Source organism: Balaenoptera physalus (assembly GCF_965194825.1).
Source record: "Balaenoptera physalus genome assembly, chromosome: 3".
Classification (NCBI taxonomy): domain Eukaryota; kingdom Metazoa; phylum Chordata; class Mammalia; order Artiodactyla; family Balaenopteridae; genus Balaenoptera; species Balaenoptera physalus.
In genome coordinates, this window is record NC_138890.1 from 36,067,839 (window position 1) to 36,081,320 (window position 13,482).

The window sequence follows — 13,482 nt, forward strand, 5'->3', positions numbered from 1 at the left end:
ATAACATTTTTTTAGTTTTTGGCTGTGTTGGGTCTTTGCTGCTGCACTCAGGCTTTCTCTAGTTGCGGTGAGCGGGGGCTACTCTTCGTTACGGTGCATGGGCTTCTCATTGCGGTGGCTTCTCTTGTTGCAGATTACGGGCTCTAGAGCGTGGGCTCAGTAGTTGTGACTCGCGGGCTCTAGAGTACAGGCTCAGTAGTTGTGGCGCATGGGCTTAGTTGCTCCGTGGCATATGGGATCTTCCCGGACAAGGGCTCAAACGCGTGTCGCCTGCATTGGCAGGCGGATTCTTAACCACTGTGCCACCAGGGAAGCCCCAAAGTTAGTAACTTATTATTGACAACTTCAGTCCTTTTGGATAAATCCCCGCTAAAGTGAATTCCATTTTTTATTTGAATTTTGGTTTATGTGGGCAACCAACTGTTAAAAGTAATTGGGGAATGAGTGTTCTTAAAAAAAATGTATCCATAAATTAAAAACAGTTAAGAATAACATAAAGAGAGGTGTGTGTGTGTGTGTGTGTGTGTGTGTGTTGTCTTACAATTCCTGCTATAGGGAAAGGGAAAAAACCAAAAATATGTTGAGTATCTATTAAGTTTCAAGTATTGAGCCCGACAATTTCCAAATTTTATTTTATTTTTCTCACCTAATCTTTTAAATGGCACTATTTTATTTTAATTGTACTCGCATTTTATAGGTAACTGACACTTAGAAGACTGAAGATTGAACCTAAAACTTGGGTCTATCCGGCAGCAAAATTACATGACCACAGCCTCCAAATGAGAAAGAGCATGGAAGGTCAAGAAGATGATGTTTTAAGACATGAAATGGCTCCAGCTTTGTTGCATTTTGGATGCCATTTAATAAACTATTATAAGGTACAACTTTTGCTTTATTTTTTCCCTTTGGTATTTTTTCTTTAAATACCCATGACCCTCTCAGGCATTCCCCACAGCTCAGAGGAATGTGCTGAGCGCACACTAGAAGGAATAGAGACGTGTACTAAATAAATGTTAGAAGGCTGAAGGTCTCAGAAAATTGTATTTGTGATTTTATTGAACTTAAAACATTAGAAATATATAACTTGATACACAGAAACACTTGCCATGGTTGAGTTTACAGATATGCAGTTATGTTTACCAAAAGGGCATGAGTCGGCTGAGATAGCAGACTTTTGAAAATGTTAAGAACAAGGTTTTTGACTTATAAAACATTCCAAAGTGCTTTAGGGGATTTCCAAACAGGAAGGGTAGGATTTGTTGGGGACCGAGGCGGGGGAAGTGAGCATTTTAAAAAATCATTTTCACTATAGTGCTGGGCTCATTCTACAAAAATAAACATAAAACATAAAGTCCATGTCTTTTGTTCTCATTTAAAAAAAATTCAAGTGAATAAAGGGCTCAAACTACATACACATATAGAAGTGAGCATCTGACAAGAGTTCAATCTTCAGTTCTAATAAGTGGCGTAAACACTAGTTAATATTTACAAATTGTGTTAAGGGAAAAAAAGAGTTTTAAATGAACTACTCTTTTGCTCTGCAGGTGGAATCATCCTGGGTCTTGATTTAGCTGTGTTCTCAGGCTAATGTCACAGCAAAGATTTCGTGGTTTCCAACCCAGAAGCACCTTGCTAAGTTCAGAAGAAAAGATGTTTTTCTGGGCCCTTGTAACAGAGTCTTGCTTTTTTTCCTGAGATGACTGATGCCACAGGGCATATTGTGCATATTCTCTGCACAAGAATAATCCTCAGTTTAGATTGTAAGCACCTGAAGTCTTCTGTTTTGTAGTAAAGGGTTTTAAACATAGCATGTGCCTAGTTGATATTTTTGGAATGAACCTTGACAATTGTACCTTTCACCAATTAAATATGTGGTTATAATTTCCAGATGAATTATGTTGCCCACGACAACCCCGTTCCATGCCTTGTCATTGCAGCAGGCAGTACATGGATAGTTGTACCTCATCATCATTAAGCGCTAAGAGGCTGGGTCTTACTCCAGACTTCTTCACCTCATAGCTTCTGAACTTGGGCAAGTTACTTAATATCTCGCTCCTTAGCTTTCTTGTCTACACCACAGGGATAATATTACAGAGGATTCTTTTAGTGTTAAATAAGATAATATAGGGTTGTTTCATAGAACAAAGCCTGATATAAAAGCATTCAATGAGTATTCTGCATGATTTTATTGTTATTCAAATTTTAAGCTCCAGAATTTAACATTCATGAAAAGAATGGTTTATGTTACGGTAACAGCTACATTCCATGCATAGAACATAGTAGGACCTCATAGTAGATTTCAAAGAAAAAGTCAGTGATTGAATGAGAGAATGAATGAATCAGTAAGTTTTTGGTGATGAAATCTTGTTTTCATCAGTCTGAAAAGTACACTTAAGACAGTGTACTATGATACAGGCAGGAAATACCTGTTTATATGAAATACAAACTTCTAAAATTATAAATTAGGGAGTGAGTTTTCCTATTAGTAAAAAGTTATTACCCTTTAAACATTTTTCCATTAGACTGACTTAAAGCATCTAAGGCATTTAAAATATTTTCATAGAAAAAAATATTTGTAACTCTTCAGAAGTGCACACATTGGGTAAAATGAGATATTCCTGTACTGGTATCATGGTCATCAATGAGTTCTTTCTACATAAGGACAACTTGCTTTCATATATGTAAGGAAGTAGTTCTGCTGATACTATATTTTCTCAGATTCTTAAAAAATACACTGACACATGATTCTAAATGTATGATTTAAGTATTAATGTTTTAGAATCATTAGATTCTAAATGATTCTAAATGTATGATTTAAGTATTCATGTTTCTATGTGTGCATTTTAATCTATCCCATGCATTTTATGCCTGCTTCATTCCATTTTTCTCCTAAAATAGCAAATCAAGTGTTCATTAATCCCATCGATTAACATGCACTAAAACAGCTTGCTATTTTTAAAAAAGAATTTTTTTACAATCATGTCATAATGAGAATGGTAATTCCTTGAACATTCCTATTGTACTAACTTCAGATTTTAATGTATTATTATTTTTTTCATTCTATCTGCAATGTCACAGATATGATACAACTTGCCCTCCAGACCCTTGCATGGGCGTCTTGACTGGCACTTACCAAAGACAGTCCTTGCTGGTACAGACTCTCTGTTGAGCCAGAACGAGACTTGGGAGAGAATAACCGTCATTATGCATGGCAGGTATGTTTGAATAACAAAATAGCCAATCTTTCTCTTCAGGTGGAAATGAGTGGTCATAACAACATATTCTCCTGGAGGGTGAAACAGACAGTAAGGTGAGCAATTTGACCTTGAAAAGAAATTATCTCTGAGTTTTTCCATCAGCAGCAAGGACCTGGAGGTTAGACCATAGCCTTTCTCCACGTGACATCTGGTAAGCTTTTATCCAGGGAAGAAAAGAGACATTTAAAAAACACACCATAACACATTACTGTATATAAAATAGATAACTAATAAGAACCTGCTGTACAGCACAGGGAACTCTACTCAATACTCTGTAATGGCCTATATGGGAAAAGAATCTAAAAAAAAAATAAAGAGTGGATATATGTATATGTATAACTGATTCACTTTGCTGTACACCTGAAACTAACACAACATTGTAAATCAACTATACTCCAATAAAAATTAAAAAAAAAAGCCAAACACCAAAATGGCACTGAGGATGAGATTGATGTGCCAGAGGTCTCATCGATTTTCTTATGTCCTAATCCCGGTACCTGATACATTTAAGAGACAAATCTGAGCATATATTTACAGATTGGCTTTAATAACCCTGAAGGCAATGTGCTAGATCCTGATGATGTACACCCGTGGATTAGAAGACACCAGATCCCCAGTTTGTCCTCTGCAGAAAAGAGTCAGGCTGTCTAATGGAGGAGCTTTGGTGTCCAAGTCAGGGGAGTTGAATTCCAGCTCCTGCACTTTCTTTCGGTAGCTCTCTGACCTTGGATTTGGCTTACCCTGATTATCAAAATGAGAAGAGTGTGATAGAACTCTCAAAATTTGTTTTGAGGAGCACCTTCATCACAATCACCTGGGAAGGTTTCGAAACATGCAGCTCTTCAGGTCCCACCTGTACACACAAACCATTCTTTAAGGTGAGGGCAGAAAAATCCTATTAGTCACTAGCTTTTGAACTTGTCCCAATTCCTAGACCAGTCTGGGAAATAATGGAGTAGCTAGGAACTCTCCATGGTCTTTATATATGTCAAAGTCTGATTTGATTAGAGGCCCAAAGAAATAAACACACAACCCAAATTGTAGGAGGTGTTTTTTGTTTTTAGTTGATGTTATTTCTTAATTGCAAGTCTTAGAAGTTTTTAGCTTTACTCACTCTGAATATATACTTAGTTATCTGTGTGTGGGTAGGAGAAAAATAGGTGTATTCTTACTAAGAAAATATTGCTTTCTGTGGTATTCACATTTCTCTATCTTCCTCCTTCCCTTCAACTCCAAACTTTTCTCTCTTCAACCTGTGATTTATGTCTCAGCTCATGGCCATCCAGCTTCAGCCCCTATAATGTGGTTAAAACTGCTCATGATCTCTTAATACCCATAATTGAACATCTCAGTCTTAAAGGAGATCTCAACCTTCAAGCCCACTGACCACCTTCTTTGTAGCACTAAAAATTAAGCAATGCTGACTGCCCCTACCATCTTGATAGCACTCTCTAAACTCACATTCTCCTTTTAGCTCTCATTTTCAGTTTCTTTTGCTAACTCACTGGATATTTCAGTCAGAGAGTTATGAGTTCTTCCTGTCTCTTGGGCGCTAATATTCATCTTTCTGCAAAGCAAATGTAGAGGTTCCTGGCGTAGTTCTGTCTTTAGCTGTCATCTCTATTTTTTTTTTCTTGACTCTAATAAGGAATTTTCCTTCTCACCCCTGCTCTTAATGTCATTTTTATCCAGATGGCTGCGGGAATCTACATGTCTAAGTGACATTGCTCTCAAAAACCACTGTATTTCCAAATATCTACTAGACATTTCATAGCTACTGATTTTTCATTGATATCACCAACTAACTATGTTCAAAAGTGATATTACTTAAACTTTTCCATAAAAAATAATGACTAGCATATAGCAGGGCTTCTTTTCCACTTAGCGTCCATTTCTAAATTCATGGCACTCTCATCTGTCTATTCACTCAGGCTATTGATAAAAACCTGGAATTAATCCTTGGATGTTAAGTAGGACTTCCAAAAGAGAGAGAAAGGAATCAGTTGATCATCACAATTTTAATTTCACCTGTGCAGTATCTTTCAGTTTATCTCTTATCTCATGGTCATTGCTCTTATCTCCTTTGCAGATTTACAGTGTAAATCTACCATAATCTATGAACTGTCTTGTTTGTCTCCAGTCAGGTCCTAAACTACAATTTTCCCTAAATTTGAGGTCAGAGTGATTGTTTTAAAGCATACGTACATACCTTAAAACACCTTAATGGATTCCTATTATCCACATCAGGGTTTCTCAACCTCAGTACTACTGACAGTTCAGAACAGAGAATTGTTTATTGTGGGAGCTGTCTTGTGTAATGTAGGATATTTAGCCACATACCTTGCCTCTTGCCCACTAGATGCCACTAGTAGCCACTCTCCTTTCCCACAATGTGATAATCAACAATGTCTCCAGTGTTACATACTAACAAGCAAACTCCCTAACCAGTATTCAACACTCTCCACATCCTAGCTCGGATACGCGTTTCAGTATCACATCTCATGTCTCACCACACATTTTCATATCTCAGTAATCTGATCAACAAAATTCCCTACTTGACCTCTTCTATAGCCGAATATTTTGTTCATATATGGGTTGGGCTCAGTCCATAGTAGAAGAGGAAGAAATGTACTGTATGGGGAGACTTTATTAGCTTTAGAAGCAAATGAATTTGGGTTCAAAAACCAGATATGCTATTTTCTTGCTGTGTAGCCTTAAACTCTCTGATCCTCAGTTTCCTCATTATAAAATAGTGATAAGTATATTGTGGGGAGAATAAAGAATAAGGGCTCTAGTTAAGATCATTCTACATAAGAGTTTTAAAATAAATTTTAGTTCCTTTCTCCATTTTTTTCTCTCGTTTCTCCAGTCAGAATTGGTAGAATTATTGGTAGAAGAAATGCCCCCTATACTCTCTATAGTAGGAAATCATTGATATATTCATTTATGTTTTCATGATTGTTATTAATAACACTTGCCATTTACTGATCAATATTAAGTAACTTCAAATTTATTTACAGCTTCTGTTTACACTTATAAATATATTGTATACTTTTAATTTTAGTTATTTATGTACTTATACCCCTCCACCAAACTGAAAGCTAATTAAGAAGAGAGATAGTTCTTTGAGTATAGCATGGCTTTACATATCCTAAATATTCAGCACCTGCCTGTGGTAAAAAGGGATGAATGAGGCTTAAGAATACTCATTGCAATTAACATCCACTAGCATCTCTTTTTTGAAAGGTAAATAAAATGTTATCTAATTTTTTTCTATTTTCTGTAGATAAATTGGATAATGTCTCCAAGGTCATCTGAAATAAACAAGTGATTCAAATTTGAGAAAAATGCAAAAAAACATTTTTTCCTGCGACTCTGCTAAAATGTAGCCTTGGGTAGACATAGTCAGGTTACATCTCACCTCCCAGGAGTATACATTATTATTCCTAACCATTCATTCAATTGTAGCCTGCAAAATGTCATCAGCTCAAAGAAAAAATTCCATCTCTCATATAATGCCAGAAAGGTGAGTGTCTATATATATTCCATTATCATCTTTTGTTGTTCACAATGTGACATTTTAGGAAGATTCTGCAAAGATTATTTTTTTGGAGAAGCTATCATGTGACATTATATTTGTTTTATAAACCACTTCCTCACTAACAAATTAGAAAAAGTAGAGGAAAACTTCAAATCTTTTGACGTCACCTTCCTGAATTAAACAAAATCTAAGAAGTTTTGGTACAAAATGTTGATGGAAGAAATTTTCATATGTTGAGGGAAGTCATTCTGGCTTATACATGATTTGGTTGATACTTATTGCTAACCAGAACAGCCTGTCTTGGGGCCTATCAAGCATGCATTGTACGTCTACTTTAACCATTAAAGAAAAGAATGCATTTAAAAATCTAAATGGAATAACTGAGGTTCAGGCATCCAAAATGGATCTGGGTGGCCATTGTGGATGTGGTTTCAGATATATTCCTATATCACTGAGAATTTCAATTTTCTGAACTCTACCAGACTCAAGGACACCTCTAGCCATTCTCAAAATAATATCTGCTAGCAGCTGCCGGCTGCAACCTTATGGTCTCAAGTTCTCCCCATGTAACTATGCATACATTTCGGACCCCAACCAACCCTTGCTTAATAAACATCCTTACTTCTTGCCAGCTACATCTATAATTTCTGACAAACAACTTATGTAATTTTGCAGTTTTTGCCTTTATAAGCCTCCCGCATTTTTGTAGTCTGGCAGAGCACAATTTGAGCACTTCTTGAATCTGTGTCTCCCAGGCTATAGTCCACAGTTTGGCTCAAATAAAACTTTTATGTATTCTTATTATATATTATTTATTTATTATTTCCATCAATAACATTTAAATAAGGAAAGCAAAAGGTGGCAAAATCAGAATCACATTTTAATCATTTAAAAATGAAAGAAAAACACAATAAAAAAGTCATGTAAATTGGATTGAAAGAGTATCTCTAGACATCAAGTGCTTATGCACTAAGCATGTCAAATTATTTCCCTCTGATTTAACAGTCTAGAAGCATTGTAATTCAAATATCCTTTCACATCATGTAACCCTGAGGGAAGCTTGTAAATTAGATGTGACAATATTTCTTATACATCACAATACAAAATTAAAGAGAGAGAAGAAAAGAAGTAGGAATATAATTTTGTAAAGCAGCATTGAGGGTTTCTTTAGATCTGGCTTCCATCCTTTACTTTCTTAAATGTTGGTTACTTAGAGTAAATTCCTTGCTTAACTTTATCTGACTTCAGTTTTCTCATTTATTCAGTAAAAATGATAATGTGCTACTTAACTGTTTCCTGGGATGCTGTGAGGATAATACGAAATAACAGATGTGAAAGTTCTTCTAAAAAAGTCTGAGTCACATACAGATTTACAGTGTAAAGGTAGAAAGGATAGAAATGTATTCTCTAGCTCCATTCATTTCTTTAACAAAATTGTAGTGGATACTGATTCCATGTAAAGCTATCACTTTCCTTTCAAGTATTCTAAATTTTGTGTTTTCTAAGATGCTACCTTTTTCAAAGGAATGAGGAATAAAAAATGTCATTGAGGGAGGGGCTGGTATTTTAATATCTGCTTCAGAGAATACTGAAATAGAAATAAGGAAACAATGGTTATAGTTCTAGGCCACTTAACCCCTCTGGACCTATCTCCTCATCTGAAGTATGATTAGGTTGACCAGATGACTATGTAAATCTCCCTCTCCACCTTCCACCCTACAAACCTGTTTTCACGCCTTACGGTTACATTATTTCTCTGGAGATCATGTATCAGGCTGCAAAAATAGAAGTCCTGAGGCTCCTTTGGTGAATGTCGATCACCAGTGTTGCTCCCTGGTCAGTGAAAACAGCTGCTTTCCTCATTCATTTCAACCCTGCAGAGTCATCCTTAACTCATCCAGAGAAGACTGTTTCTAGGAAAGAGGATCCTATAATTTTTCCTGGTCATCTGTTCTAAGATTAAACAATAGTCATTCACAAACAAGAGACATTCTTATTAGACAAAACTCACCTATGTTTCCTTTGATCACACCTGTCTATTGACTTTGGTAAATATGACGACTTTCCAGTCATCATTGTTGTGTTTTAAAAAAGCATTTTATATTACATTCTTCTTCTTTTATAGCCGTGATATAATTCTTATACCTAATGCCAAATTTAACAACTTTGCATCTCTGTATAAGTCACATTGTCATGTCCCTTAATTACAATTATAATTTTTGTGTGGGCTTTCCTTAAAGAATTCCTTAGGAAGCATAATGTGGTATATTAGAATGAGTCAGGGGGCCATGGCTGCGGTCTAGTTTCAAACCACCCTCCCTCATACTTCAAGAAGAAATGACTTCTTCTTAGGTGTCATCATGTAGCTTTCTTGTACTAACTTCATCATTATTATTAATAGTAATATCTAATATTTATTATATAATTTTTACATGTCAGATACTCTGGTAAGCAGTTTACATGCATTTTTCTCATTTCAATTTCACAGTAACTCATGAAGTAGATCCTCTGATCATCTCCAAGTAGTACAAGAGAAAAGATGAACAGATAAAGGTCACACAGTTAATAAGTGGTAAAACCAGCATGCAAAACCTCACAGTATATCTCCAGGATCCACCCCTTAAGCTTTGTGCTATACCACATTGCTGCATTTTCACATGTCTATCTTGCCTATTACTAGTGTGTCATATGGTTGAGAGCACACACTCTATAGCTGGACTTCCCAAGTTCAAATCCCAGCTCTGCCACTGCCTAGCTGTGTGACCTTGGAAAAATTATTAAACCTCTCTAGGCCTCAATTACGTCCCACCCTGTAAAATGGAGATAATGATAATACCTACAACCTCAGACTGTTGTAAGGATTAGAACAACACAATGCATATTAGCTACTTATATCACTCAACCATGAGCTTCTTGAGTTCAGGAACCATGGGTCCTTCATCTCTCTTCTCCAGGCCCAATCACAGTGTCAAACAGAGTAAATGAGCAAATGGTTGAAGGAATAAGTGAATAAATGAATGGATAACAGAGAATTGCATCGGATGTGAAAGCTGACTAGACTCATCCTTCTGTGTCCTTGTAACAAGTTTGCTCTGCCAGGTGACTAAGTGCACTTCAAACTAAGTCTCCAGCTCATTTTTCCCCCCAAACTGATGGCAGATTCCAATGAAGAGACTGTCCCTCTAATATGTTTGCACTGAGAAAAATCCAAGTATTGGATTGAGCCTCTTATCTTCCCTCCTATGGCACTGAAGTGATCTAGAGGTATTTGACCTGAAAGAGGTCACTGGTAGTGTGTGTGAGTGAGTATCCACACATGTGCTGGTTACACACAAGTGAGGAAACACCTTCTAACCTTCTAGAAGGTGACCTGAATTGCTTCTCTCCCACAGAGAATTTTAAGGTAGGAGAAGATGCTTTTTATCTAATCATTCTCAATGTGTGTGTACTTTTCTGCCACCATTCCTAGTCTTCTGGCAGAAACAGGGAGATAATAGCACTCAGTGTCATTTATCTTAATGTTTTCAAGGCTCTATAGGAGATGTGAAATATGGGATTGAAGACCTTACAAAAGATCTTTGTTTCTTCTCATAGAAATGTTTCAAGGAGGATTTTTGATGAGCTAAAGGAGACCCAGAGGAAGGGTAGTTCAGGGTTTTAGTGTGGAGGGGAAAACATACATCAAACTGAGCTCCCACATTCGAGAATTTGCTCTTTATTCTCCTCCCCCCTCCCCCCATATCCATTATTGGAATGACAAGGAAAAGATCTTATTTTGTACAGATAAACTTGCAGCTCTAACATGAAATGATGACTTTTAATAAACCCAACTTATGAGGTCCAGCCAGCTTGGTGGTGGTGGGTTGGACCACTCTTTCTCACCTATTGCCCTTTTGGGACTGTATATCTTTTCTGAGTAACAAGAATGTAGGTAGGCTGATTTAGGAAACCAAAAGTGAAAAAGGTCTCCAAGTTCATCAAACTAAGCCACTCATTTTGCAGACATGGGAACTAGAATATAAAGAGGGATACAGTGACACACCAAGGTCACTAGCATTAGAATAGAATGGAAGCACTCCTTCCTCCCAGCAACCATCGTATATGTTTGTCCTATTGCATGCATGCTATTGCACTTGAAATACTATTTCCCTGACATCCTCCAACCTCCATTCAAATGATAGTAGGGAGAGAATTTCTTGAGGGAAAGTTCTTTGTCTATTATTCTGAATGTCCTGGGCCTAGAATAGTGATTACTTGGATCCCAATAAATACAGATTGACAAAATGAAAGTCAACCCCTGCAGCAATCCTTCCTTGATTACCCAGGCTGGATTCATTTATTTTTTATTCATTAATTCAAAATATTTATTTAGTGCCTCCTGTTTCATCTACTGTAGTAAGTCATAGGGATATGGAAGACAGACACGTACTTGCCCTCCCAAAAATGTTAATCACAACACTTACCACCCATTTTGATAACTATAGTTTGTGTTTGTCTTCCTTTAGACTTCAGATTTCATGAGAGCAAGATATGTGTCTTGTCTATCATTGACTGTAGCGCCTGCCACAATATCCAGTTTATGATAGCATTCAAGTTTTAAAAAGTAAGCACTGCTCATTTTAGTATCTTTTCCAACATAACTTGGTGAGGAAGAAAAATTTTTGGTATTTTCCACGTTCTGGGATGTTTTCAGGACAATAACAACAGCTACTGCACACCATGAGCATCTGCTGTATAACACTCTGCTTCGTGTTTTATACTGTCTCATCTTTAATGCAAAATTACAGACTCGCCATTCTTAGAAGAGAACAGAGTTTCTAATTGGATAAATGACCTTCCCAAAGTCACCAGGCTTCTAAGAGGCAGGACTAGGACTTGAGCCCACATCTTTCTCACTGCAAAGCCTAAGACATTCCCACTACGCCATGTGCATTTCTTAAGGTAGGCAAAGCTGAGGGAAAATCTTCTCCATTTTTCAAAACAAGAAACATAAATATTTCAACTTCTACAGTAGCCATGGATGCTATAAAGTAAGCAAAAGACAGATCCTGTTAAGCAGCGATTATCCAATAATCAGAGTAAGATATATTGACCTATTACTTGAATTTTGAATGGTCAGATTATAATGATCGTGGTACTAATATAAAGTCTGAAATGTAAGGAAGGAATTTTCCTGAGAAAAAGAACAGTTCTGCCTTTACATATCACTTAATTGTCTTTTTTTTAGGAATTACAAATCAAAGTGAATGAACTAATTTCAAATTTTAAATACAGTCATAAAATTGTTGATCCTTGCTAAGCTTTCAGTAATTGAACATAATTAAAAATATTGGGATTAAGGGAGTACATTTTCCTAATTGTTAGAATCCAAATTTTATTTATAATTATCTGACCCTATGATCACATATCCCTTAGTCACAAAAGGGATACCTGCATAACTAAACTCATCTTATTTCTTGAAACAACTTCAAAAGTTTAAAATTTTAGATCCAGCTGCTTGATAGTATCTGATCTAATTCTGAGTATTTCATTGGTAAAACAGTTACAGTACCAAGAAGCATGGTGGCCCATCTACTTTTAATTCCAGTATGGAGTGACCAGTGTAGATTTTAGCTGTGGAAGATCCCTGGCTAGAGTTACAAATGGATTTGTGGGGAAAAAAAGGCTTTTTGGTATCCTATGTGTAATGATTGCCGCTAGAAATTTACCAAGATTTATTGTATCATGACAATAAATGGGGCCTAGATGATATTAATAGCTAACATTTATTAAGAGTTTTCTATGTGCCAGGAAGTGTGATGATTACTCTTCATGGATTTAGTTCATTCCTTCCAACAACCCTGTGAGGTGACCACAATTAACTGGCAAGCTGGAGGAATAAGGATTTAACCCATATATTCTTCTCCAGAAGTTCACATGTCTAAATACAATGCTACCCTGATCACATGGAACTACTTCTTCATTTTGTAAACAAACAAACAACAACAACAACAAAACCCCCCAGAGACCAAAAGGCATTAAATGTCAAATTCAAGGTCATGGGTCTATAGAGTTTACACTAGCTCCCAGTCCAACTGTTTCCCAGTTTAGTGCAATTTTCACTCTCTCTACTTGTGTCATTGAAGGACTAAACTGAATTTGCACATTCTTACAAAAACTTCTTCTGGTCCTTCTCCCCTATCTAAAGTAACTAAATGGCACTTACCTGTGCTAGACTGAACAATCCCAGAGTCTACTGTTTGTCCAAGAAGATCGTACTGGTTTAGGCGTGACCCATCTTCTGCTACAACCACTGAGCGTGCCGGCTCTCTGGTCCACTCATAAACAACTTCTGCTCTCGTGTAAGCATCTAAAAGGAAAGAATGGAAGATGGTCCATGTGTTTTGCCACTTTGCTTCTCCTAGTTAGTTGGTGTGTTCTATCAGTTTCATATTTTCTAACACATGGTTCCAGAGGTCAGCCTAGGAAAGGAGAGCCCATATCCCTTAGTTTAGGAAAATTGAGACACATTTTCCTGATTCATTCAGTTATCTGTTCACTCATAACAAATGGTATTTAAGCATCTACAAAGGACTAAGTACTTTGCTGAGGATACAGCAGTGAACATAACAAACACCTGATCTTGTGGAACATGCATTGCAGTAGTGGGGACAAAAGCAGAGAAGCTAATGAATACATAATTCA

At 36.6% G+C, this 13,482-nt stretch overlaps 1 protein-coding gene across 2 annotated transcripts in view; it reads right to left on the minus strand.

The window, feature by feature from the left end:
* Positions 1–13,482, minus strand: part of GABRA1 (gamma-aminobutyric acid type A receptor subunit alpha1) — a 63,318-nt gene that overhangs the window by 10,325 nt on the left and 39,511 nt on the right. For both annotated transcript variants that reach the window (XM_082456497.1, XM_082456498.1), the window contains exons 7-8: positions 13,004–13,147; positions 3,134–3,286 (exon numbers count right to left, since the gene is read on the minus strand). In XM_082456497.1, coding sequence (XP_082312623.1) covers positions 3,134–3,286; positions 13,004–13,147 — 297 coding nt within the window. The remainder of the gene's footprint in view (positions 1–3,133; positions 3,287–13,003; positions 13,148–13,482) is intronic.